Raw genomic sequence first — 25,781 nt, 5'->3', positions numbered from 1 at the left:
ACATTCACACAAATATTTTTTGTGGACATCTGATTTCATTTCCCTTGGGTAAATACCTGGGATTGGAATTGTCAGGTCATGTGCTACATATACCTGAGCTCAGAAGTTTGATATCAGCCCGAATAAGAGCGAGACCCCAAACAGCTGGGTGGGCGTTGTGGCTGGTGCATGTAGTTCTGGCTACTCGAGAGGCTGAGGCAAGGTGATCTCTTGTGCCCAAGAGTTTGAGATTGCTGTGAGCTATGATGTCACAGCACTCTACCAAGGGTGACCAAGTGAGACTCTGTCTCAAAAAAAAAAAAAAAAGTATACTTAAGTATTTCATATTTTATGCTATTATTATGTAAATGCTAGTATTTTCAATTTGAATTTTAAGTTGGTCTTGTTAGTATATAAAGATACAATAGAATTTAAAAAATACTAATCCAGTATTCTATGACCTTGTTAACTCTTAAAATGTTATGATACATTTTTAGTGTTTTATATAGATTGGTATATTATCTAGATTCCTTAGGATTGTCTATATAGAAAATCATATTGCCTACAAATAAAGATTTTTTCTTTTCTAATTTTAATGATTTTATTTATTTTCTTGTCTAACTATATTTGCTAGAACCACCAGTACAATATTGAATAAAATTGATTAGATATCTTTGCCTTATTCCTAATCTTAGTAGGAAAACATTCAGTGTGTCTTTATCAATATAATGTTAGCTGTAGATTTTTAATAAAGAAAAAAAATATTTTTTCTCAGGTTGCAAACATTTTTTCCTATTTCTAATTTTCTGGGTGTTTTTATGATAAAGAATAATTGAATTTTGTCAAATACCTTTTCTACATCATATGATTTTTCTTCTCCATCCTGTTAATGTGGTAAATTACGTTGATTGATTATTAAAATGTGAAACCAATCTTAATATTCTGGGATTAATACAACTGGGTCATAATGTATTATCCTTTTAAGTATAGGTGGATTTCATTTCACTCAATATTTTATTAAGATTTTTTTGTGTCCAGGTTCATGAGGAATACTGATGTGTAGTTTTCTTTTTTATATTTGTTTCCTTTTGCTTTTGTTTGAGAGAGCATTGCCCGGCTAGAGTGCAGTGGCATCATCATAGCTCACTGCAACCTGGAAATTCCTGGGCTCATGAGATCTTCCTGTTTCAGTCTCCCAAGTGTCTGGGACTACAGGTGGGCACCACCACGCCTAGCTAATTTCTCTTTTTTCTGTAGAGATACGGTCTCCCTCTTAGGCTCATTTTGACCTCCTGGTCTCAAGCAATCCTCCTGCCTTGGCCTTCCAAAGTACTAAGACTATAGGCATGAGCCACGACAGCTGGCCAATATGTTGTTTTTATTATCATTAATTTCAAGACATTTTCCAACATTCCTTGACATTTTCTTCCTTGATACATATATTACTAAGAAGTATGTTGTTTAATTTCTAAATCTTTAGGACATTTCTAGATGTCATCTTTTACTGAATATTTAGATATCAATGATATTTTTATGACAATATCCTATATTGATTTCTAAATTTAGTCCATTCTTATGAGAGGACATACTTTATAGATTTTAGTCATTTTAAATTGATTTAGAGTCACTTCATGGCTCAGCCAGTATATGTTCTGAAAAAGAAAGTATGCTCTGCAGTTGGTAGGCATGGGGTTCTATAAGTGTTAATTACATTAAGTTGGCAAATACTATTGCTACATGGCCAACACTTCCATATGAATTCTGAGCACTGAGTCTCTCTTGAGCCTCCTTGGCAGACACCGTTTCAGATGTATTATTACAATTTGCTGCTAGAAGAATTAAGTGCAACATGTGTGATTGCAGTGGACAGAACTATTGGAAGTTTGCACCTAGATTATTCTGGACTTTGCTTCATGTTCCTCTTCCCTTTGGGGATTTTGCATTGTATCTTTTCAGTATGATAAATCTTTTTAGAAGTCCAAACTTTTGGTTAAATTTTTTTTGCATTGATTTTCTGTTTTTAATTTCATTGATTTTTTGCTTTGCAAGTTAAAAACGATATCATTTCATTTCTTCTGCTTACTTTGGATTTAGTTTGCTTCTTTTTCTACTTTCCTAAAGTAGAAGTGTCAGTGATTGATTGTAGATCATTTTGCTCTTCTAATACATGTGTTCAATGCTATAAATGTCCTTTTTAGCATTGTTCTTGCTGCTTCCACAAATTTTGATAAATTACATTTTCATTTTCACTTAGTTTAAAATTTCTTTCAAAACTTCTTCTTTGATCCATGTGTTTATTTTCCCCATGCTGTTTGATTTTCAAGTATTTTAGAATTTTTCAGCTATGTTTCTATTATTTATTTCCAGTTTAATTTTTTTTTTTATTGTTGGGGATTCATTGAGGGTACAATAAGCCAGGTTACACTGATTGCAATTGTTAGGTAAAGTCCCTCTTGCAATCATGTCTTGCCCCCATAAAGTGTGACACACACCAAGGCCCCAGCCCCCTCCCGCTGTCCCTCTTTCTGCTCCCCCCCATAACCTTAATTGTCATTAATTGTCCTCATATCAAAATTGAGTACATAGGATTCATGCTTCCTCATTCTTGTGATGCCTTACTAAGAATAATGTCTTCCATCACTTTTATTTTTTTTTTTAGTTGATGTTAAAAAGGCTTAAAGAAAATGAGGTATTTTTTAATGTATTGCTTAAATAAATTAAATATAATTAAAAGGAAAACAAACAAAAAAAAAGAATAATGTCTTCCACTTCCATCCAGGTTAATACGAAGGATGTAAAGTCTCCATTTTTTTAATAGCTGAATAGTATTCCATGGTATACATATACCACAGCTTGTTAATCCATTCCTGGGTTGGTGGGCATTTAGGCTCTTTCCACATTTTGGCGATTGTAAATTGAGCTGCAATAAACAGTCTAGTACAAGTGTCCTTATGATAAAAGGATTTTTTTCCTTCTGGGTAGATGCCCAGTAATGGGATTGCAGGATCAAATGGGAGGTCTAGCTTGAGTGCTTTGTGGTTTCTCCATACTTGCTTCCAGAAAGGTTGTACTAGTTTGCAGTCCCACCAGCAGTGTAAAAGTGTTCCCTTCTCTCCACATCCACGCCAGCATCTGCAGTTTTGAGATTTTGTGATGTGGGCCATTCTCACTGGGGTTAGATGATATCTCAGGGTTGTTTTGATTTGCATTTCTCTAATATATAGAGATGATGAACATTTTTTCATGCGTTTGTTAGCCATTCGTCTGTCATCTTTAGAGAAGGTTCTATTCATGTCTCTTGCCCATTGATATAAGGGATTGTTGGCTTTTTTCATGTGGATTAATTTGAGTTCTCTATAGATCCTAGTTATCAAGCTTTTGTCTGATTGAAAATATGCAAATATCCTTTCCCATTGTGTAGGTTGTCTCTTTGCTTTGGTTATTGTCTCCTTAGCTGTACAGAAGCTTTTCAGTTTAATGAAGTCCCATTTGTTTATTTTTGTTGTTGTTGCAATTGCCATGGCAGTCTTCTTCATGAAGTCTTTCCCCAGGCCAATATCTTCCAGTGTTTTTCCTATGCTTTCTTGGAGGATTTTTATTGTTTCATGCCTTAAATGTAAGTCCTTTATCCATCTTGAATCAATTTCTGTGAGTGGGGAAAGGTGTGGGTCCAGTTTCAGTCTTTTACATGTGGATATCCAGTTCTCCCAACACCATTTTTTGAATAGGGAGTCTTTCCCCCAAGGTATGTTCTTATTTGGTTTATCGAAGATTAGGTGGTTGTAAGATGTTAGTTTCATTTCTTGGTTTTCAATTCGATTCCAAGTGTCTATGTCTCTATTTTTGTGCCAGTACCATGCTGTCTTGACCACTATGGCTTTGTAGTACAGACTAAAATCTGGTATGCTGATGTCCCCAGCTTTATTTTTGTTACTAAGAACTGCCTTAGCTATACGGGGTTTTTTCCGGTTCCATACAAAACGCAGAATCATTTTTTCCAAATCTTGAAAGTACGATGTAGGTACTTTGATAGGAATGGCATTGAATAGGTAGATTGCTTTGGGAAATATAGACATTTTAACAATGTTGATTCTTCCCATCCATGAGCATGGTATGTTCTTCCATTTGTTAATATCCTCTGCTATTTCCTTTCTGAGGATTTCATAGTTTTCTTTGTAGAGGTATATTTTATGGCTGAGAATGTGGTCTATCTTGGTGAGTGTTGCAATCAAACATATTCACATTCTTAAGAAAAATGTGTGTTCTGCTCTTATTGGATGAAGTATTCTATAAATGCAGGTTAGATCCAACTGATAATGCCATTCAATGCAACTATTTTTTACCAATTTTGTGAGTCTGTCAATTGCTGATAGAGGGGTAGATGTGTTGAATTGCTCAACTGTAATGGTGGATTCATCTAATTCTCCTTGCAGTTGTGTCAGTCTTTGCTTCATGTTTTTTAACACTTTTGTTAGGTGTATACAAATTAAGGATTGCTCTGTCCTCTTGGAGAATTGACTTCTTTATAAGTAAATAATGAGCATCCAGTATCTGATAATTTTCCTTGCTCTGAAGTTTGCTTTATTTGAAATTAAAAAAAAGCTACTCTGATTTTCTTTTAAGTTATGTTAGCATAATATGTCTTTCTTCATCCCTTTACTTTTAATATATCTGTGACTTTATGTTAAAAGTGGGTTTCCTGTGGGCAAAATATAGTTGGGTCTTGTTCTATTATCCCCTCTGACAGTCTCTGTCTTTCCATTGATGTATTTAGACCATTCACATTATATAGACCAATCAATAATAAGTTATTATTGATATAGCTGGATTAATATTTACCATGATTATAACAATTTTCTATTCATTGTACTTGTTCTTTGCTTTAACTCATTTTCTGCCTTCTCTAGTTTGAATTGAGCATATTATGTAACTCATTTTTCACTCCTCTCTTAGCATATAAATTATACTTCCTCTTAAAATTATTTTAGTAGTTGCCCTAGAGATTACAGTATACATTTACAACTAATGTAAGTCTACTTTCATACGGCCCTATGCCACTTCATGGGTAGCACAGGTATCTTATAACAGAGTGTCTTAGCCTGCTTGTGCTACTATCAGAGAATACCTGAGACTGAGCAATTTATAAATAACAGAAATTTATTTTCTCACAGTTTTGGAGTTAGGAAGCCCAAGGTCAAGGCACCAGAATGTTTGGTGTCTACTGAGGGCTGCTGTCTGCAAAGTGGCACATTGATGCTGTGTCGTCTGGAGCAAGGAAAGCTGTTTTCTCACATGGCCAAAGGCAGACAGAAAAAGGGAAAAACTTTTGTCTGTCACTCCCATTCATGGCCTGATCACCTCCCGATACCCCACAACTTAATATCCTCTTATTTGCAACACCTGCATATTGGAGGGGACACATTCAAGTCACAGCACAAAGTAGTTCTCACTCCTCCCTCTGCTGTCATTCATTTCACTTATCCACGGACTGTAATCATTTAGTAATTAGTTGCTATTTTTATTTTGAAAAAGCTGTTATATGTTAGATCACTTAAGAATAAGAAAAATTAAATATTTTACCTTCATTTATTCCTATTCTAACACTCTTTTCTCTATGTAAGTAAGAGTTTCAGACTTACATAATTCCCCTTCTCTCTTATGAGCTTTTATCATTTCTTGCATGGCAACAGATTTCCTCACTTTTGTTTGTCTGAGAAAGTCTTTATTTCTCCTTCATTTTCAAGGGATAACTTCACTAAATACAGAATTCTAGGGTGATAGTTTTTTTTTTCCTTTGAGTACTTTAAGTATTTCACTCCATTCTCTTCTTACTTACATAGTTTCTGAAGAGAAGTCTGATGTAATCCTTTTCCTTGTTCCTCTATAGCAAGCATCCTCAAACTTTTTCAACAGGCGGCCAGTTCACTGTCCCTCAGTCCATTGGAGGGCCGGACTGTAGTTTAAAAAAAAACAAAACAAAACTATGAACAAATTCCTATACACACTGCACATATCTTATTTTGAAGTAAAAAACAAAACGGTAAGAAATACAATTCACACCGCTGCATGTGGCCCGCGGGCCGTAGTTTAAGGACCCCTGCTCTATAGGTAAGATCCACCCTGCAGCTTCTTTCCAGATGTTTTCTTTATCTTTGATTTTCTGCAGTTTGAATATAATATATGGAGGCTAGACTTTTATAATATTTACTGTGCTTGTTGGTGTTCTCTGAGCTTCCTGGATCTGTGCTTTGATGTTTGTGATTAATTTTGGAAAGTGCTCGGCCATTTCAAGTATTTCAAATATTTCTTCAGTTTCCCCCTCTCTCTTTTCCATCTGGTGTCCCCATTACATGGGAACACATGTTACACCTTTTGTAATTAGCATATCTTCAACCCCACTGATTATTTCCTCAGCTGTGTCCAGAATACTGATGACCCATCAAAGGCATTCTTCATTCCTATTATAGTTTTGTGATTTCTAGCAGGTATTATTGATTCTCTCATTGAATATCCATTTCTCTGCTTGTGTTGCATCTGTCTTGCATGTTACCCACTTTTTCCATTAGTCTGCTTAGCATATTGATTGTAGTTATTTTAAGGTCCCGGTCTGTTAATTCTATCCACACCTGACGTTGGGCATCCTGCACAGTGGATACGAGCATAGACTCTGGAGATATACTGCCTGTGCTTGAATTCTGGCTCTGCTTATCAGCTGTGTAATCTTTCATGGGGCATAAGTTTGCTATACCTTAGTTTCCTCATTTGTAAAGTGAGAATACTCACAAAATCTACTTTATAACATTGTTAAGAGAACAAATAGCACATGAAAAGCACTTACGGTACTTTCTGACACAAGATAAGCCTTCTGTATGTGTCAGAAGGCTTATGGCTGATGATGATACAGTCATTTATTTGTAAAATGTGCCAGCACATTCCCATCTGAGGGCCTTTTCCCTTGCTGTCCACTCTGTTTGGGACATTTTTCCTATACACCATCCCTACTGGCTTCCTCCCCTCGATTAGTCTCTATGCAGACATCATTATAGCAGTGATACCTGCCCCGAGCACCATATAAACACACAGTCCTTCTGCTTCTACTATTCCACTTACTCTGCTTTATTATTTTTTCAAAGTAATTATGCTCTGACATCTCATACAAGGTCAGACAATTAAGTTCACGAACTCATCCTAAGAAAAATGCTACATACTTCACTGCTGAATGTCACTATGGTCACCATTAAGGTACTTCCCTTGGGAAGCAGCTATGCATGGATGCTAGCACCTAGTCTGTACTTCAATGCAATTTTGGAACTCTTTTTTTCTAGAATGGCTGTTCGAGCTGTTGCCATATGAAGTCAGACAATTAAGTTTGTGAACCATCTTAAGAAAAGTGCTACATATGTCATTGCTGACTATCATTACAGTCACCTTCAAAGTACTCCCCTTGGCCATCTAGTGACTAAGGTGATATTCAGCAATGAGGTATGTAGTACTTTTTCTAGGATAAGTTCGCAAACTAATTGTCCAATCGTATATATTTACTTGTTATCTTTTGTTGATTTTCAGCCTCCTTCAACTTAAACATATGCTGCATAATGTCATGGTCTCTCTTAAAATTTAAAGAATTAAAATGCTTTTTAGGGCAGTTTCCTCTATATTCATGTAAGGAAATATTGTGTTGTCCCTTAAACTTGTGTTTTCTAAGAATATTTAATGACATCGGCAAATATTTGTATATTGCTATCACACATGTGCAAAAGCAGCCATACACAGTATCTAAGATTGAAAGAGATTATGTGAGCAGATCAGGGTCCCCGAATGTAGGGGATGGCTTACAGCCTGTGCCCAGGTGTTTCTGAGTTCACGGCCCTCTGGCCTAAGCTGCATGTAATGTTCTTTGACTTTCTCTTTCAGTATGAATACTTCAATGCTGTGCTGATAAATGAAAGGGACAAAGACGGGAATTTTTTGGAGCTGGGAAAGGAATTCATCTTAGCCCCAAATGACCATTTTAATAATTTGCCTGTGAATATCAGTCTGAGTGACGTCCAAGTGCCAACAAACATGTACAACAAAGGTAAGACTCCTGGCCACTGTTCTTTTTAGAGGGTAAAGAGTGAGGGGTTCGAGAAACAGGGTCTGGTTGGTTTTGGATAAAGGTTTTTTGGTTGTTTGGTTTTTTTTGCACGATTACAAGCTGAATGTGTCAAGCATCAACTGGATAAGTGAAGGGTGTATGTCCTGTTGTGCCTAGAGACTCTGGGCTTGCTGTTTCCCCCATTGTTATTTACATTAAGCTTTCCAACATGTAGTCCGGGGTTGGCAAACCTTTTCTGTGAAGGACCAGATAGCAAATATCTTAGGCATTGCCAGCCATACGGTCTCTCTCGCCACTATTCAGCTCTACTGTTCAGCCATAGACAATACATCAGTGGGCATTGCTGTATGTCACTCCATCTTTTTATCTATGAAAAGAGAGACTGGATTTAACCTGCAAGCATAGTTTTCTGACCCCTGATATAATCTCTTTCTTTCCTTTCTCTATTCTCTGGAATGATATTTTAGGGTTGGGAAGCTCCTGAGTTTGTAATGGAATCTGTTTGGTCTTTTGTCAGATTGCAAAGCAGCATGGACCTTAAGAATTCCCTATTTCCAGCCTTATGTACTACAAATCTAGACTTCATATAGAAACTAGAGTTCTTTCTCCAAAATTCCCCTCAGCCCATTCCAATTGGTGGCCAAGGACTGGGTACTGACATCAGATGGCCTCTGACTAGACCTTTTTCTGGCTGTGACCTTGGCACTGTCTCTTGTCTTCTAGTTCTGAGTTTCCTCATCTCTGTGATGTGAATACTAATCATGTCTACCTCGTTGGGTGGTTGTGTGGACTACATGAGATGATGTTTATAAAGAATTTAAGTTGTAAACATCTTCATCCCATCATTACTGGGATGTATGATGTAGAAGTATGTTCTTTGTTTTACCTGAGAGGCTCCTTAAAAAAAAAAACTACCTTTCTGGAAGGAAGTATGGAGAAACCTCAAAGCACTCAAGCTAGACCTCCCATTTGATCCTGCAATCCCATTACTGGGCATCTACCCAGAAGGAAAAAAATCCTTTTATCATAAGGACACTTGTACTAGACTGTTTATTGCAGCTCAATTTACAATCGCCAAAATGTGGAAACAGCCTAAATGCCCACCAACCCAGGAATGGATTAACAAGCTGTGGTATATGTATACCATGGAATACTATTCAGCTATTAAAAAAAAATGGAGACTTTACATCCTTCGTATTAACCTGGATGGAAGTGGAAGACATTATTCTTAGTAAAGCATCACAAGAATGGAGAAGCATGACTCCTATGTACTCAATTTTGATATGAGGACAATTAATGACAATTAAGGTTATGGGGGGAGGAAGCAGAAAGAGGGACGGAGGGAGGGGGCTGGGGCCTTGGTGTGTGTCACACTTTATGGGGGCAAGACATGATTGCAAGAGGGACTTTACCTAACAATTGCAATCAGTGTAACCTGGCTTATTGTACCCTTAATGAATCCCCAACAATAAAAAAAAAAAAAATTAAAAAACAAACAAAAAAAAAAAAACAACTATCCTAGAAAAACTATCTTCCTTTACATTGCACAAGAAAAAAACATGTGCCATTGTCTTCCATCACAGTTTCAAAGACATTGGGGCCAGTTTCTATCACAGCATCAGTTTCAACATCACATACAAGGGTGCAAGAGTTAAGAACAAGGGCCGTGGATTTGAATCTTGCTCTTCCTCTTATGAACTATATGATTCTAAGCAAATAGCTTTGCCTCCCGAGCCTCAGTTTCCCTCTTTGTAAAACAGAGATAAAGGTACTGCCTCTTAGAAGGTTCTGAGCAAGTATTCAATAATGCATCTGTGCCCCTTAGTGCAGCAGCATGGGACAGCGGTACATGTTGGCTGTCATTGCCACTATGGGGAGGTGACAAGAACATAAACTCTTCCTCTGAATGGTCCTAGGTCACTATTTAAAGAGTTTTGTCAGTGATTAAAGAGCATTGGACTCCTTGTCTCTGAAACATCATCTCTTCTCTTATGCCCGTTCTTTGTGGTTGGATATCTGATCTCTTCTTTCCTGCGCCGTCTATTATCCATCTCCATTCTGAAGGTTCAGTGGAGGCAGGATCCCTCTCATTAACCATCCTGACAGTTTGGGGGGATCCTGTGGTAAGCTAGACACAGCCCTTTCCTCAAGGGGTTCACACTTTAGTTGGGGACATGAGGTAATGAGGTAATTAGAACACTGTGTGTCACGTATTGGCCATAGCACACAAGCCAGGGGACAACAGGAGTGCCAACGAGGATGGAACCTTTCCAGGAGTTCATGTGGGCAAAGACACTGGTATGTCTTTTTCTTTCTCTCCCTTAGAGAAAGTGATGTCAGTTTAAACTACTCCCAGGGAGCTCTGCACTGAGCTGCATCCTGTGACCTCATCTTTACTTTAGACTGTTCCTTAGGACGAATTCAACCAAGCCTTAGAGGGCTGAGCTCAGCTCTGTTTGTTTACTCCTCCAAATGCTCTTGTCAGCTGATCAAGTCCCAGAGGAAATTTGCCCCTTTTTGTGTAGTGTGGCTGGAAGAAAGCCACCTTCTCGGCATTAAATACATTCTCAACTGAAGATGAAAGAGTAACAAGATTTTACAGAACAATTTCAGATATATAACAATCCAGAATGATATTTTAAAATATGACAGCTGCTCCAAGCTTGCTTGAGCCATTAGCACCATATAAAGATGTAATTGCACCTGGAGCTTTAAATTATATAATTGTACCTTTTGATGGTAGCAACACATAGGGACAGACCCTTGATCACACAGGCTGTAGAATCATTCTTGTGAGGAACTTTAGGCAGAATCTTAATGGGTAGTCAGATTTCTTGAGCCATGGGACGTAGATAATGACATTTAAAGTTATCCTAAGCAACCCTTATGGGGTCTGCCTACTTAATTTTCCTGCCAAGACTTGAAGTCACTCCCAATCCCCTGGGCATGGGGCAAAGACCAAGGTCAGCCAGGGGCTCTATCTTGTCTCAGCCAGGCAGTGTCTGCTCATGGGAGAGGGGCAGACAATTCAGACAAATTCCTGTCTCCATTCTACCTAATTCAAACCAGCCCCAAACAGTCTTTTTTCTTTACAAACTGCAGAAATATATTTCATGTTTAGAAGGCCCTCCAGCTCAGATCTAGTTATTGATGACATGTACTCAAAACACATGCTCAGAGCTTCATCATGGGTTATGTTGTTTCTGGGTTGGAAATCTTGCCCCCAACAAAGAAACCCAATACAAGGTCATTCTCTCCTGTCAGCTAGGACCTCTGTGGGTACGTAGTAGTGTGATTTGATAAGGAGCTGCTACGTGCTGTGTTCTTGGGCATGATTTCTGGTCCTAGGAGAAACTGGCTAGTGAACTCTACCTGCTTTTGACACTCTGCCTTCTGCCTCCTTGGCTGGGCCTTGAGAGCCGGCTGTTCAGCCGAGTCACCATGGTCCTCTGTGGTTGATGTGTCTTTCTCTCAGCCTCTGAAAGAGGCTGCAGCTTCAGAGCTGGTGTCTTGTGGGCACGTTGTGCCAGTGGCAACTCAAAGAGCCCTAAGCCTAGAGTCTTTAGAATGCATCTTAGGGTCCTCAGGGTGTCTTATGCAGCCTTGTTTTCACAGTTGTTGAGTGGCTGCTCTGGTATCCCCAGCCTGTGAGTCTTACTATCCAGGAGACTTTGAAGACCAGTGGCCAATACTTTGAAGCTGTAAATGGCTCCATATTCTCTATGACAAAAGCATGGGGCAGGATGCTTTGGTGAGAACTCTTGATGATCTGGCAGAGGATTCAGATAAAGGTGAACTCTTTTTCAATACTTTCTAGGCTGAAGTGGCATAAAATTTATACATACACGTGCATATCCAAACCCATATCTACACACATATTATATATTATGGTAAGGAGGAAGTGTGAATTGCAAGACACAGTTTAGGCCACGCCTTCATCTTCTAGAGTTCCCCAGCAGGCAGCTGAGTCAGGCTGAGGCCGGGTTGTAAGGCTGTGCTTTGCTTGGGGATCTAGCCCCTGAAAATGAACAGAGCTCGAAGAAAAGGAACCACCATTGCAGAGCCCCCCAAATCAATGTGTCCGTTACAATCTAATAGTTTTTTCTAAAAAGCCCAAGAGAAGAACAAAAGTCTGAAGAGGCAGAATGGGGTCCCCTGCTTAGAAGCAGAGCCTGCATGTTGCTGTGGGGAGAGGCAGGACCTCTGGATTGGGATTTGTCAGATGTCTCAAACTATTTTTCAAAGGTTGGGTTTGATAAAACGCAAAATGCATTTTTCCAAGCACTTTTCCCCTTAATTACGTGTGTATATTTTGAGGGAAATTTAGTCCATATGTTTCTGATTTGTTTACACGGAAATCATTAAAATGTTGTTTCTCCAGAGCCATTTGATGTGCAAGAAGGCTCGTGAACCTTTTAGAAAGCTGTTTAAATGTTTTTGCTTTCTCTTTTGTTTCTTTTCCCTTTGCTTATGGACGTGTAAAAGAGAGTGAGAGGGAGAGAGAGCGCACACAAGGGAGCAAGAGTGACTAACCCCGGGATGTTAAAAGCAAGTTCTGACTCTTAAGTGGTTGTCTTCCCTGGGCTCTGAGCATTTGGAGTAGGCTGCAATTGTGCTTCTGTGTCTGTCTCCCAGCCCTGACTGAATGTGATGGTGAGATGGCCATCAGTTGGAACTGGGAGTCCAGGTCAGTGGAAATAGATGAGAGAACACAGCTTTGGCCCTAGAGAAAGACCTCCAAGAACCCGCAGTCCTCACCAGGGCCCAGAGAACTTGCTCAAGCTGCATCTGGTTCTCAGGAACTCCTGTTCCATCAGTGAATGCAGAAGGACTGTGGTGGATGGCAAGCTGCATAGTGACACTGAAGTTATGCCACAGATCATCCCAAAGCACTCACGGTTTTTCTCTTCTAGTTTGTAAATGATATTTTTACATCACAGAATAACTATCTCTAACTTAAAATTCAAGTTCTGTTGCCAATCTCTTCCCACTTCTAAATGTGTGTGTGTGCACACGTGCACATGAACAGAGGTCTGTAGAGGTGTGTGTGTGTGTGTGTGTGTGCATAGGCTCGTGTCTGCATCGTAGAGGGAGGGTGTCGTGTGGCCGCTCGTGGCCCCTCAGCCCTAAGTGTAGGCTTACGCCTAGCCTAGAACTTGCACTTGATGAATGAGTGGATGGATGGATTATGGATAAGTATATTATTTACCCAAGAATCACACTCTGTACTGAACATTTTAACTGCAATATCTCATTAACAGCAACCCCACGTTGTAGGCAGCCTGGGGACCACCATCCTCTGAGGCAAACTGTCCACAACCTTTATTCTAGAGTGGGGTCCAGGGATGTTACATGAGGTAAAACTCAAAGTCAACACTTTAGATGCCAAGTGATTGTTCCCCAGAATGCAAGTGGGAGGGGAGTTATACCACCTGCCTAAGGCTCCCTGAAACATCTTATCCCCTGGTCACCTTTAGCCCTGGGGACCACCCTGTGTTGTCCCCATCTGTCTATCTTGGTCTACTATAGGGCTCTCTCTGGACCATCAGGGTCCGTCTCTTGAGAACAGCAGGCCTGGACTTGCAGCCAGTGCTGTAGCTATCAGTGTGGGGGCCTGGGAGGAACATTTCACTCCCAGGACCTCTATTTTTCATCTGTGAGGTATAAAGTGTCATTTTGAGTATTTAAAGGAGAAAGGCACAGCACGCAGCATGGCACCTGTCACACACAGGTGCTTGGCACATGATGACTCTCCACACCAAACCCATTTCCACCCCCTGCAGACCAGGTTGATTCCCCTTGCTGTCCTGCCAAACACCTGCAGGGGGTGCCCAATCCCAAGCCTGGACCCCCTTTCCTTCAGCACTTGGTGTGGAACGAAATACAAACACACCCACAAGCTGAGCCCAGTATTCTGACCTGTTTTCCTGGTTATCCTATTCCTCCTCTTCTTAGATTCCCTGAACAGCCTCTGCACCTCTGACCTCCAGCTGAGGATGCTTTCCCCTTCCCACCTGGAGAGACCTGTCCTTTGCTTGGAGCCCAGCCCTTCTGGCCCAGCCCTCCTCCCCAGATCCACCCTCTGTCCCCCATGTGTGCCCTCACAGTGTTTGGATTCCTCTTGTGTGAAAGTATTCATCACATTGTGTAGTGGTTTTATTGTTGTTATTGTTTGTTTTGTTTTTTCCTCACTGGGCTTTTTGCCCCTGACCTTGGGCCAGGGGCTGTCATTGTTTTTCATCCCCATGGGAACCTAGCAGAGGACCTGGACTGGAAGAGATCCTCCATGGATGAAGTGGAATTGGACTTAGCCTGCTCACCACAGGTCGCCAGTGATGTTTTCTCTAGTTGTTGTTTGTCTTTGCTTGTTACTTCAATTCTGCTTATATTTGAATTTTTTTTTTTTGGTTTTGAAGACAGTAATTTTAGACATATGTGTAGTGAGGTAATGCTACTTTCAGAATTTTAAAATTTGTATTTTAAATCTCTCTTTTGAAGGGAATGGAAAGCAGGACAGTTTTGCAACTAGATGGAAATGGAATCTACTAGAGAAACTCTGCCAGGAGGGGCTGGCAGAACTGGAAGACAGTGGAAGAGCAGGGAGGGTTGCCAGCAGGGCTTTATTTCACCCTGCTGTCCCGGCATTTGTGAAATGTCGCAGTAATGGTAGTGAACTGGAGTATAGAGGTGATTTACTCTTTTTTTTTTTTTTTTTAATGACTTAGAGAGGATTCAAGGTCATTCCTGTATGACTCTAAAGCACCTGCTGTCTGGTCTGTGTTTTGACTGGGAGGGAGAGGGTGGAACCACCTTCAGAACTCTGGAAATCACAGCAGTGAGTGTTATAGCCTCCGGTGGTGGTACAGTGTGTCCTGTGGGGAAAACAGATTACGAGCCACTGTCCCTGGGTTGACTCAACCAACCATACATGTATGCCACAGGTCCCCACATGTGAGAAAGAGACTGCTTTGCTGAAGAGATGCAGGCTGGGCCTCTAGGATTTAAGAGGCACAACAGGGGCTGGTTTCTGGCTCCCAGCCTTCTGGGCAGCATTAGCTAGGGTGCCCTGGGAGAGCCACGGGCATGCTTGGGCGTGTGTGGTCTGAGGGTGGCCATGATATGTCTTCATTGCTTTGGTGCTGGCCTGCCCCACAGAGGGCTCAGCTGGTGATGCTTGTCCCTCTGTGCAATAGACATCACAATAGCACCTGCCTCATGGGGGGTTTGTGAGGATTGAATGAAACTGTGCATGCTAAGCATTTCAAACTGTGCCTACTCTGGGGTAGAGGCTTACTGCAAGTTCAATGGTTAGTATTGTTCTAAGAAGGAGGACAGTGAAACCCACAATGGCATGGCTTATGCCTGGCAATTTCTCTGACACTGGGTCAGGTGACATTTTATTTTCCTCCTGCACCCTGGGAACACTTAAATCACTGAAGTTGTACATCAAGAAATTCAGTGAACAGAGAACAGCGGGGACCCAGAATGCAAGGTTGGAGGCCTATAAGCACCTTGGCAGGGGGCCTGGTCTCTAATTCCTGCACCTGGCCTCATCATGCTGGGATACAAGGAACCTCTGTGGCTCTGTGGCTCTGCTTGGGTTGCAGGCTGCTGACACCTTGATATCATTCTCAATTAAATTCTATAAGGCTTCAAATAATGCTCTTTGCTTTCCTTTTGGCTGGGACCAGGGCTCTCAGAGGAGCCTGGGAGCTCTTAGCTGTTGGGAGGTACTAGTCTCGGCAGGGATATGAAGGAACTCTTTTTTTTTTTTTCCACTTCTCATACTCTTTTACTCTTCTGAACTCCAAGCTAATGGAAACTTCTGGCCAGGACATATTATCTACCCATAGTCCTCTGAGACATTCACCTGTGTGTTAATCAATTGATGCCCTGTCTATCAGTTTTCTTTATTCAGGTAACATTTATATGATGCTTACTATGTGGTAAGGAACAATGTGATCTAATACAGTGCAGTCCTACCCATAACTCAGTGAAGTAGGAACTCTTATTATTCCCATTTTACAGGTGTCAAAATTGAGGCTTAGACCCTTGCTGAGAATCTGCCAGCTAGCAAAGGGTGTCAGTCAGCATGTGAACACAATGCTTTGACTTCAGAACCTCTGGGTACCTGCCCCTCTATGCTGTGTCCTGCATGCCGCTGTATCCACCACCCTGAAGGCTGTGTTGAGTATTCAGCTAGTTGTGTCATGCCTGTTTATGCGCACACTTTATACGTGCCGCAAGTGGAAGGCTCTGTTTTTGTCAAATCGTGCTATTTTCTTCTCAGCATGTGAAAATCCATCACAAATGAAAACTAGTCTTATTTTACATAAACACTTCCAATCTCTTCCCTTCATCAAAATAACGTTGCAGCAAAAAGTCATTTTAAAAACGTGAAGCAAATCCTGCATCAGAATGCCAGTGGATACCAACTGCTCACACGTTGAGGATATTTCTGTCGGAGATGAGATGGTTCCATATTTAATCCTGCAAACCCACCCTACCAAAATATGTACAAGACAAGCATGTAAGGAGGTGATGCATCACAGCGCAGACAGGCTCTTCTCCTCACCAGAAAGTTCACTGCGCCGTGTTTAGGAGATGGGAGACTAGAGTGGCAGGTGCAGACCTGGGTTCTGTGGGGGCACCACCGGCATCTGTTGGTTCAGTAAACATTCATGGAGTACTCTAGAGTAACCTGTAGCGTGAGGGGCTGTGGTGAGGAATGGGCAGGCTCTGGCCATGCTCTTGTGCAGCTGACAGGTCAGTGGGGAGGCAGACGGGCAGGGGTCACATAGCTGATCACCTGATGCCCGCAGGAGGGCATGCAGTGTGGAACGAGGGAGTGTGGGGCCTCAACCAGTGCCGCAGAGCAGCTCAGCCTGGGCTGAATGCCAGGTGGGGGTTGGTCAGGGTCAGGGATGTCTTTCTGAGAAAGAGAAGCTTAGCAGTCATCTGGAAGATGAGTAGGAGATAATTTAACCACGGTCTGGGGCATGGGGAGAGGCAGGAGATACTGCAGTGAGAGAAAACTCATCAGCCAAGGTGTTGCTAAGTAATCCCTGACAAAATGTTTTGGGATGGAATAAAGGAAGGAGATGCCGCGTAGAATCTGTCGCGTTGGCGTTCTACTGTGTACGTGAAATGTTCAAGGAATACAAGTTCCTACTGTAGAGAAAGCTGTTTAATTATGAGTCAGCCTTTCTCTAACTTAATTGATCGTGGCATTTTTTTTATTGTGGAACAGCCGTTAACATCTTAAAAATCATGTGTGTTTCCTGGGACCTAGAGTCTCTGCTGAGCTGGGGCTCTCTGTGCTCAGGACAAAGGTTTCAAAGGTGCACAGATAAGTGACAAAGATGCAGACAGAAAAAATGTAGAGGAAAACGCCTGGTAAAGTACGTGTGTGTGTTTGAAGGACATAAAGTGGTTGTATATGCAGAATACTGCATATTACTGGGGGGATATTCAGAAAATTGATAGTGTTGGCCCTGTACCTTCCACCTTCCTACTTAGTTTGAATGTTTTATAAGGAACAAGCATTACGTTTTAGTAATTCTAACCAAAAGAACAAAGGAATTTGACTTACAAAGCTACTTATCTACAAATACTTTTTCAGGGTACACTGATATCCCATAAAAGGAAATATACCTGTGTGTCAGGGGGTGTATTTGGCTTCCCAGGTGACAGTTCTCTCTTGTGGCAGTGATTGGCAGTGGTTCGTTAGAGGCAGGATAACTATTAAGTGAGTTGTTTATGGCAATCAGTGGGTGCCACCTTTGCAAGAGATTACCATCAGTGTCACACTGCATCCTTATGGTGGCAGTAGTTATTTTAAGAAGAATGATGTTGGCCTGGGAAAAGAGAAATGATTTCCCTCTGAAATGATTCTGTGATACTCCAGCCATCTGCTGATGGATATCACAGACATGGGGATGCCCAGCCTGAAATATGAAGACCAGTCTGCACTTGAACAAAAGTATGTCATGGCTTCCAAGGGTCAGACTAGAAACTGGGATTAGAAGTGAGATTTTCTTATCTCAGAAGGGGCTGTGCAAACTTATTTTGTTCTCTCACTGACATCATATGCTTATCAGGTGACTCCCAAGAGCCCTTTTTTAAGTAGCTGTCTGGGCCTTAGTGGACCTTCTAAATGTGATGGAGGCCCAGGGCTAATGTGGCTAAGGATGGGCACCAGCGAGTCCCTCTGCCCCATATTGCAGGCCATATTCTATACTGGGGACACATGTCATAGGGGATCTGGGCCAGGGGTTCCTTGTGAGTATCTTGCTGTCTGATGAATGCCTGGCAACAGCACAGGCAGGCCTTGGAGATAAGATGCACACTGCAGGTGTATTCCCTGCTCGGGGCCACCACTTTCTCTAGATGACATTCAAAAGTCCATGCCTCCAATATTTTGGGTTAGTTTCTAGTAAACATGGCTTGGTGACTGTACTTCCCTATTTCTTAAGACTTCACATGCTGCCCAAAATGCTGGCTCCACTTTGTAGTCTCCAAAGGGCCCCCTTCTTGTAGTCTCCCTGCATTCTTCAGCAGGAGAGGTATTTCTGTACATTTGATGTTTTTCTCTTTCCTTCCCTCTCACTTCAAGGCAGTAGAACAATTCTTGAGTGGTTTCTACCTCAACAACTACTGTGGCTCTGTTTGTAGCCCACACACATAGACATTTGCATATCTCCGTATGCGTGGGGATGCAGCACACTGTTACGTTGCCTTTTGGCAGGTGGGTTCATCCGCATCTTAGAGAAGAAGCAAATGGCTGGGAGAGATTGGGGACATGCAGCTTTACTTGGTGAAACAGACTGGAGTTACAAGTCTTCCCATTCCCAATCTGGGGTTTCCCACTTGTGCTTCAAAGCAGAGCCTCAGCAGCTGAACCCCATGGGCACATCCTCACCTCTCGTGTCCACTTCATTCAAGGCCCCTGGATGAAGGGAGGTGGGGCCAGATCTGAACCTCAGAGACTTTTTACCTTCTCCATTCACTGTTATCAAGGGCAGGGTGGGGAACCCAGATGAGGTGGTGAGGAAGGGCATTGGTTGGGGCTACAGTCAGGGTGCCTGTGGTAGACCAGCCGCGGGGCGATAGTGGAAGGTTCCTTCTGCAGGCATGAGAGCCTGAGAAAACACCAAACCCCGCAGTGCCTTCTTAAAGGACACACAAAATTGGGTGGTGATTTGCCTTTTCACAACCCAGACTTTAAAGAATATTTCGAGGTGCTTGTTCAGTGAGGTTTTACAACGTTCAAGGACTGTTCCCTCAGGTTTCAAGAACAGGATGTCATACTCTCTGCATCACTTCAATTTTTTCCCGACCAGTGGTAGTACCTGTCTTAGGATCATTTCTGTCCCCCACTCATCAGGAGTAGACTTTCTCCCTTCACGTAGTATCTGCAGGTCTCAAGTTTGTTGAAATCCTAACCCACAGTAGGTCAGAATGTAACTGTACTTGCAGATAAGAGCTTTAGGGAGGGGATTAAGTTAAAATGAGGTCCTTCCTTAGGGTGGGCCCTAATCCAGTATGACCATTGTCTACTAAGAAGAGACATGAGGGATAGCAGGTGCACAGAGAGATGGCCACTCGGGCACACAGCGGGAGGGCAGCCATCTGAGAGCCGAGGAGAGAGGGAGAAACCAAGCCTGCCAACACCTTAATCTTGGATTTTATCTCCCAAAAGAAATGTCTGCTGGTTAAATCACCTAGTCTGTGGTATTTTGTAATGGCTGACTAATACTATCTTCTTTTGTCAAGGAGCATGTGAGGCAGGTGTGCTGAAAGTGGGCCAAATCAACACTTCCCCCTCCTCAAGACCAAATGGTCTCTTTCCTTTTGGCCTCCTTGCCCCCACCTTCTCCTTTGTGAACCCTGTGTAGCAAATGGCTGAGTGATGTTCATATCATTAGTTTTCTTTAGTCTAGCTTAGGGCCAATATCATAAATGAAGAACTGTTCATTTTACATGTAAGAAACACTGTGTGAACTCCTAGATAAACTTCATTCTGTTCATTCTTACTTGAGTGAAAACCCAACAGGTATCAATGTAAAATCCACCAAGGTGCTCCTGTCTTCCAAGGAGTAGCACTAGGTAGGACAGCAGCCACCTGCAGACTGCAGGCAGGTGCTGTGCGTAGTGCCCCATCTTCTATCTCCTTGGACACCCATAGGGCCCCTGTAGCAGAAAGGAGGAAGGCTCCTGGTCAGTGGATGGGCTCTGAGGCCAAACTGCTGGAGTTAAGAGTCAAGGTGTGACTGCTCACCTGCAGTGTGTTCTCAGGCAAAATATTTAACCTCTGTGCCTCAGAGGAGAATAAGTTTGTCTAACTCAATACAGGAAGTTGTTGTAAGGACTAAATGGCAGAGAGAACATGAAGCCCTGGCCTATCAGAAGGCTCAAAAATTGTTTATTATTACTATTGCCCACTCCATTTTACAGATGACAAGAATGAGGCTCCAGGAACTTATGTTATTTGTTCAAGTCTGAATTCAGACCCAAATCAGCCTGGTCCTAGCTGCCATGCTTTAGTGAGCTACAAGAACCTCCACAAGGCATATATCTTGGGAGAAGCCCAGCTCCCAGGCTGTCCTTCCCTGATGATGAGGGAAGATTTTCTTGAGTCAGCCTGGACAAAGCCAAGATCACATTGTCACCCTGGTGGTTTCCTGACCTCAGCCAGGAAGCATCAGTGTGCCCATGCCAGTGGCTCAAATATTAAAATGATGTGTCTGGTTGGTAAATAGCTCCAAGACCCCCTCACTAGTACCCCCTGTCTCCCCCAGGCCCTCCCAACAACTAAGAGGCTGACATCACAGCCTAAGGCCTGCGCCATTGTAATTGGTCAGCACCTGCCCTACAGGCTGTAAAATGTCCCCCACTGTGGCACCACTGAGTGCCCTTGGTCAGCACCTGCACTATGGGCTGTTTTCGCTGAGCCCCTCCTCCTCCCAGTGTCGCACAGCTGAGTTCTCTTGGTCAGCACCTGCCCTACAGGGTGTAACCACTGAGCCCCACCCCCTGTGTGGCACCACTGAGTTCCCTTGTTTAGGACATGCCCTATAGGCTGTAAACGCTGCGTGCCCCGAGCTGTGGCCTCATCAGTGGGGAAATGTGTATCTTCTCCTTCGTCTTTGGGGCTGAGAAGAATCCTAAGGCTCTGTCTCATCTCTCCTGATGCTCCATCCTGGTTCTCACTTCCTTTTTCCAGCAGCCCTGCCCCTGCTCAGTTCACACACCCTCGCAAGCTGGCTGAGGAGGCTTCCGGGGCTTTCTTGTAGCTACTGCCCTAGGACTCTGCTCGGCTGAGGAATGAGCCTTGGGCTGCTCCCGGCATCCTAACCCAGGAGGACCGCCATCCCACTCAGAATACCTACTATGTGGTTGTCATTCTAGGGTGGACCTTCCGAGGAAGCACGGTGAGCTCCCATCAATGTTCTGAATGGAATCTTTCCAAGAGTGACCAGGCCTATGGAAGTTTCTTTATTTTAAAACCAGGGTGGCTGGGCGGAGAGGAATGGAATCTTTCATTCCCAAATGCAGGGCCAGAACTAGCTCTGTGTCTCAGGGTGGTTATGAGTGCAGGTGCGGCATCTAGTCCACTTGTGGGCTGTCAGACTAGATGAGCTAGCTAACTCTGTGAAAGCCAGCTGACGCCTCTGTGGCCTCTGATCCTCCACTACCTAAGAGGAAGAAAGGAGAGGAGTGTGTTTACATGGATGGAGCTGGAACATATTCTTCTTAGCAAAGTATCTCAGGAATGGAAGAAAAAGTATCCAATGTACTCAGCCCTACTTTGAAGCTAAATGATAGCTTTCACATGAAGGCTATAACCCAACTATAGCACAAGACTATGAGGAAAGGGCCAAGGAAGAGGAAGGGAGGGGGGAGGTTAGGGTGGAGGGAGGGTAATGGGTGGGGCCACACCTACGGTGCATCTTAGAATGGGTATAGGTGAAACTTACTAAATGCAGAATACAAATGTCTACATACAATAACTAAGAAAATGCCACGAAGGCTACGTTGAACAGTTTGGTGAGACTATTTCAGATTGTATATGAAACCAGCACATTGTACTCCTTGATTGCACTAATGTACACAGCTATGATCTAACAATTAAAAAAAAAATAAATTAGAAAAAAAAATATAAAAATAAAAAAAAAAGAAAGGAGAGGAGAGGTAGAATGAGGGTTGGAAGGAGGGGAGGGGGGAGGAGCAGGAGCAAGCACCCGGGTGTCCCTCCAGTGGCTGAGAAGCCCATACTCAGTGCCCCACTGAGACGCTGCAGGGTGGGGTCACAGAGAGTTCTGGAATCTTCTTCATGAGGTCAGCACCTGTGGGACCTGGACCACTGATCTGGGACCAGCCGTAGGCTCCTCTCAGCCTGGTACCCAGCTGGTTCATTCTGTGGCTGGTACTATTGACAACCTGACTCCAGAAATGCTCTCTCCTCATCCTGACACATTTCATCCTAGAGTTCTGGGTTTCTTTTTCCCTGCAGCTTATTCGGAGGAGTTTGATGAAGAAGATATGACCAGATGTCGTTTTAACTGTCAAGATATGAAATATCTTTTGGCACTTTTCAGCCTTTTATTCCATTCCAAGTCTCACTCAAGTTAATAAAAAAAGGAGAGAGGAATTTGGGTTATTTTCTACTTATATAGCAAAAGCCATCTTCATGCTTCATGTGGGTTCTGCGTAAAATATTTGAAAATGACTTTTATTAGCTCACGTTAGAAGTTAACAGGTACATTGTCACTTGAGTGAAAAAGGACTTGGGGGATAAGGGTGGAAAACTAAAAACCTCCAGGGGTGTGGAGGCCCAAAGAACCACTTGCATGGCGAAGGCACAGTAAGGAACAGGCGAGGTGTGTGTCTGCCTCCGGGCAAGGGCCTCTGTGTGCTAGCTCTCATCAGGTGACAGGTGGGTGCTGCTGGGGAGAAATGAAATGCCTACATGTGTAAACTCTGTTGTGAAGGGCAGTCTCTTCACACCAGCTGAGTTTATCACTGAGAAAGGCGCTCCCCAGGGAGGGATTACAGGATTGGCGGTCAGGTCAGTCTCCTGGGGTTCACAGTAGGGACTCTTGGCAAGGAAGGAGCTGTAATGAAGCTGGGTGCACAGAAACGCGAGTGGGCCAGGACTGCCTTCTGGCCCAGATGCAGTCCAGGGGACATTTCCACCCTGTTCATCCTCCAAACCTCTCAATGCTCTCAGTAATGTCAGCATTTGAAAGGCAAGGATGGCCCTCTTTATGCAATCCAAATCTGGAGACTAGCAGTTCACTCGACCCCACAGTGAACTGGAGATGAAGTCAGACCTTTGAACAGAATGGTGGGGAGTCTGTTCTGAGCCTGGTCCCCCTTTCAGACAATGCAACAGCAAAGATAATATGATTTTTCCTTTTTGAGCAGCCCCTTTTCCTAATAAACAGCTTAGTCATAGGAGACACATAATACACTTTCAGGTTGTGCCAGAAAGAACCTTATCTTCCATTTCCAGGCCTATAGCATATAATTCTGTATAATGGATGGCCTCTGTCTCTGGCGGGATGTGGTTTATATTAACTCAACTGACAGAAAACTAAGTCAGATGTCCTATTGACAAAGGCTAGAGAGTAAGATCTGATTTTAAGTGGGCAGTGATGATCAACTTGGTTGATGGGGAGTCAAGGGGTACGCTGGCATCAAATGGCTTAAGTTATGGCCCCTGGGCCAGGGCAGAAGTGAAGCAAAGAGCTGGAGCATATTTATTATGTCTTGGGGTCTCTGCATTAAAAATAATCACACTAAAGGTAGTAGATTACAATGTTGTGGAAATTGAAATGGCTAGTTGAGAGGAAGCTAGCTTTACAAAGGCTAATTTCTGATGGTTTCAATATCCTTCTGCATAGATACTTAGGGGGACTGAGGTTTATTACATGTGCAATAGCTGATGTTCACAAGTGGCCCAGTGCAGTTCTTCCTGCCTTTCTCCCATGGTAATCCTCTGGCGTACCAAGAAGAGGCAACTCAGTCAGAGGTGCTGGACTGGCCCATCTCCCTTCTTGCGGGCTGAGGGGTCAGTGTCTTGGTCCTGCAGTGGGAGGCTGGCTGCTGTGTTTATCTCAGAAGCAGATGAGGCTGGGTCATCACACAGCTCATTTCTCAATGTATGTATTCTAAATACATGAGGAATTCACAAAACCGAGAACTGACTTCGTCCGCGGTCGACATCTTGAAGAAGTATCCATTTGTGCTGGAGAGAGAACCAGGGAGCTTCTGGGCACTCACTAATGGGTGGAGCAGTGGTTCTCAGTCCGCTTACTGGTCAGAATCACTCAGAAAGCTGTGTACTTTTAAAAACAGCTTTGCTGGTGGTGCCTGTGGCTCGATGGAGTGGGGCGCCGGCCCCATATGCCAGAGGTGGCGGGTTCAAACCCAGCCCTGGCCAAAAACTGCAAAAATAAATAAATAAATAAATAAATAAATAAATAAATAAATAAAATAAAAACAGCTTTGCTGACATATGATTCACGTACTGTATAGTTTTCCTATTAAAAGTGTGCAATTCAGGGCAGTGCTTGTGGCTCAAAGGAGTAGGGCACCAGCCCCATATGCTGGAGGTGGCAGGTTCAAACCCAGCCCCAGCCAAAAACTGCAAAAAAAAAAAAAAAAAAGTGTGCAATTCAGTGGTTTTTATGTGCCAACATCAGTCACCAATTTTAGAGCATTTTCATCACCTTACAAAGAAACCCTGTAACTTTTATCTATAAACCTGTGTGCCTTCCCACCCCCAAGAAACCACTGATCTTTCTGTCTCTATAGATTTACCTTTTTTGGACATTTATTTTATAAATATAATTATATAATATATGATCTCTTGTGGCTTATTTATTTCACTTAGCATAATATTGTCAATAGTCCTCCATGCTGTAGCATATATCAGTGTCCATTTTTATGGCTGAATAATATTCCACTGTGTGTATGTATGTGTATATGTGTGTGTATTATTTTGTATATTCTTCATCTGCTGATGGATACTTGGGTTGCTTCCACCTTTGCCTACTTGAATAATGCTGCTGACAGCATTCACATTTTCAAGTGGACACATTTTCATTTCTTTTTGGCATATTCCTAGAAATGGAATTCCTAGATTGAATTATAACTCTGTATTTAACCATTTGAAGAACTACCAAAGTGGCTGCCTCATTTTCCATATGTATCTTGAAAGGACAATAGGAAAATTGGATTCAGCTAATGTAATGTTAACATTTTAGAAGCCCTACTATACTCCCTGGACTGGGCTAAGTGTTTTTTTTTTTTTTAATTGAGACAGGGTCTCACTTTGTTGCCATTGGTCACTGCTCACAGCAACCTCCAACTCTTGGGCTTAAGCGATTCTCTTGCCTCAGCCTCCTAAGTAGCTGGGACTACAGGCGCCCACCACAATGCCTGGCTATTTGTTGATGATGTTGTTGTTGTTGTAATTGTCATTGTTCTTTGGTTGACCTGGGCTGGGTTAGAACTGCCAGCCCCAGGTGTATGTGGCTGGTGCCCTAACTGCTGAGCTACAGGTGCTGAGCCTGGGCTAAGTGTTTTAACTGTATTTATTATCTGCTTTAATCCTCCTGGCAACACTCTGAAGATCAGCTCTGTTTTGTGCCCCACTTTATAAAGGAAAAAGGGAGCCCAGAGACATTGAGTAACT

At 42.6% G+C, this 25,781-nt stretch overlaps 1 protein-coding gene across 2 annotated transcripts in view; it reads left to right on the top strand.

Annotated features, from left to right (window-relative positions):
* CACNA2D3 (calcium voltage-gated channel auxiliary subunit alpha2delta 3) overlaps positions 1 to 25,781 on the top strand; it is a 913,362-nt gene that overhangs the window by 359,013 nt on the left and 528,568 nt on the right. For both annotated transcript variants that reach the window (XM_053599985.1, XM_053599984.1), the window contains exon 5: positions 7,894 to 8,056. In XM_053599985.1, the coding sequence (XP_053455960.1) occupies positions 7,894 to 8,056 (163 nt within the window). The remainder of the gene's footprint in view (positions 1 to 7,893; positions 8,057 to 25,781) is intronic.

Source organism: Nycticebus coucang, chromosome 8 (genome assembly GCF_027406575.1).
Source record: "Nycticebus coucang isolate mNycCou1 chromosome 8, mNycCou1.pri, whole genome shotgun sequence".
Taxonomy (NCBI): Eukaryota; Metazoa; Chordata; class Mammalia; order Primates; family Lorisidae; genus Nycticebus; species Nycticebus coucang.
This window is presented reverse-complemented; position numbering and strand designations above follow the sequence as displayed.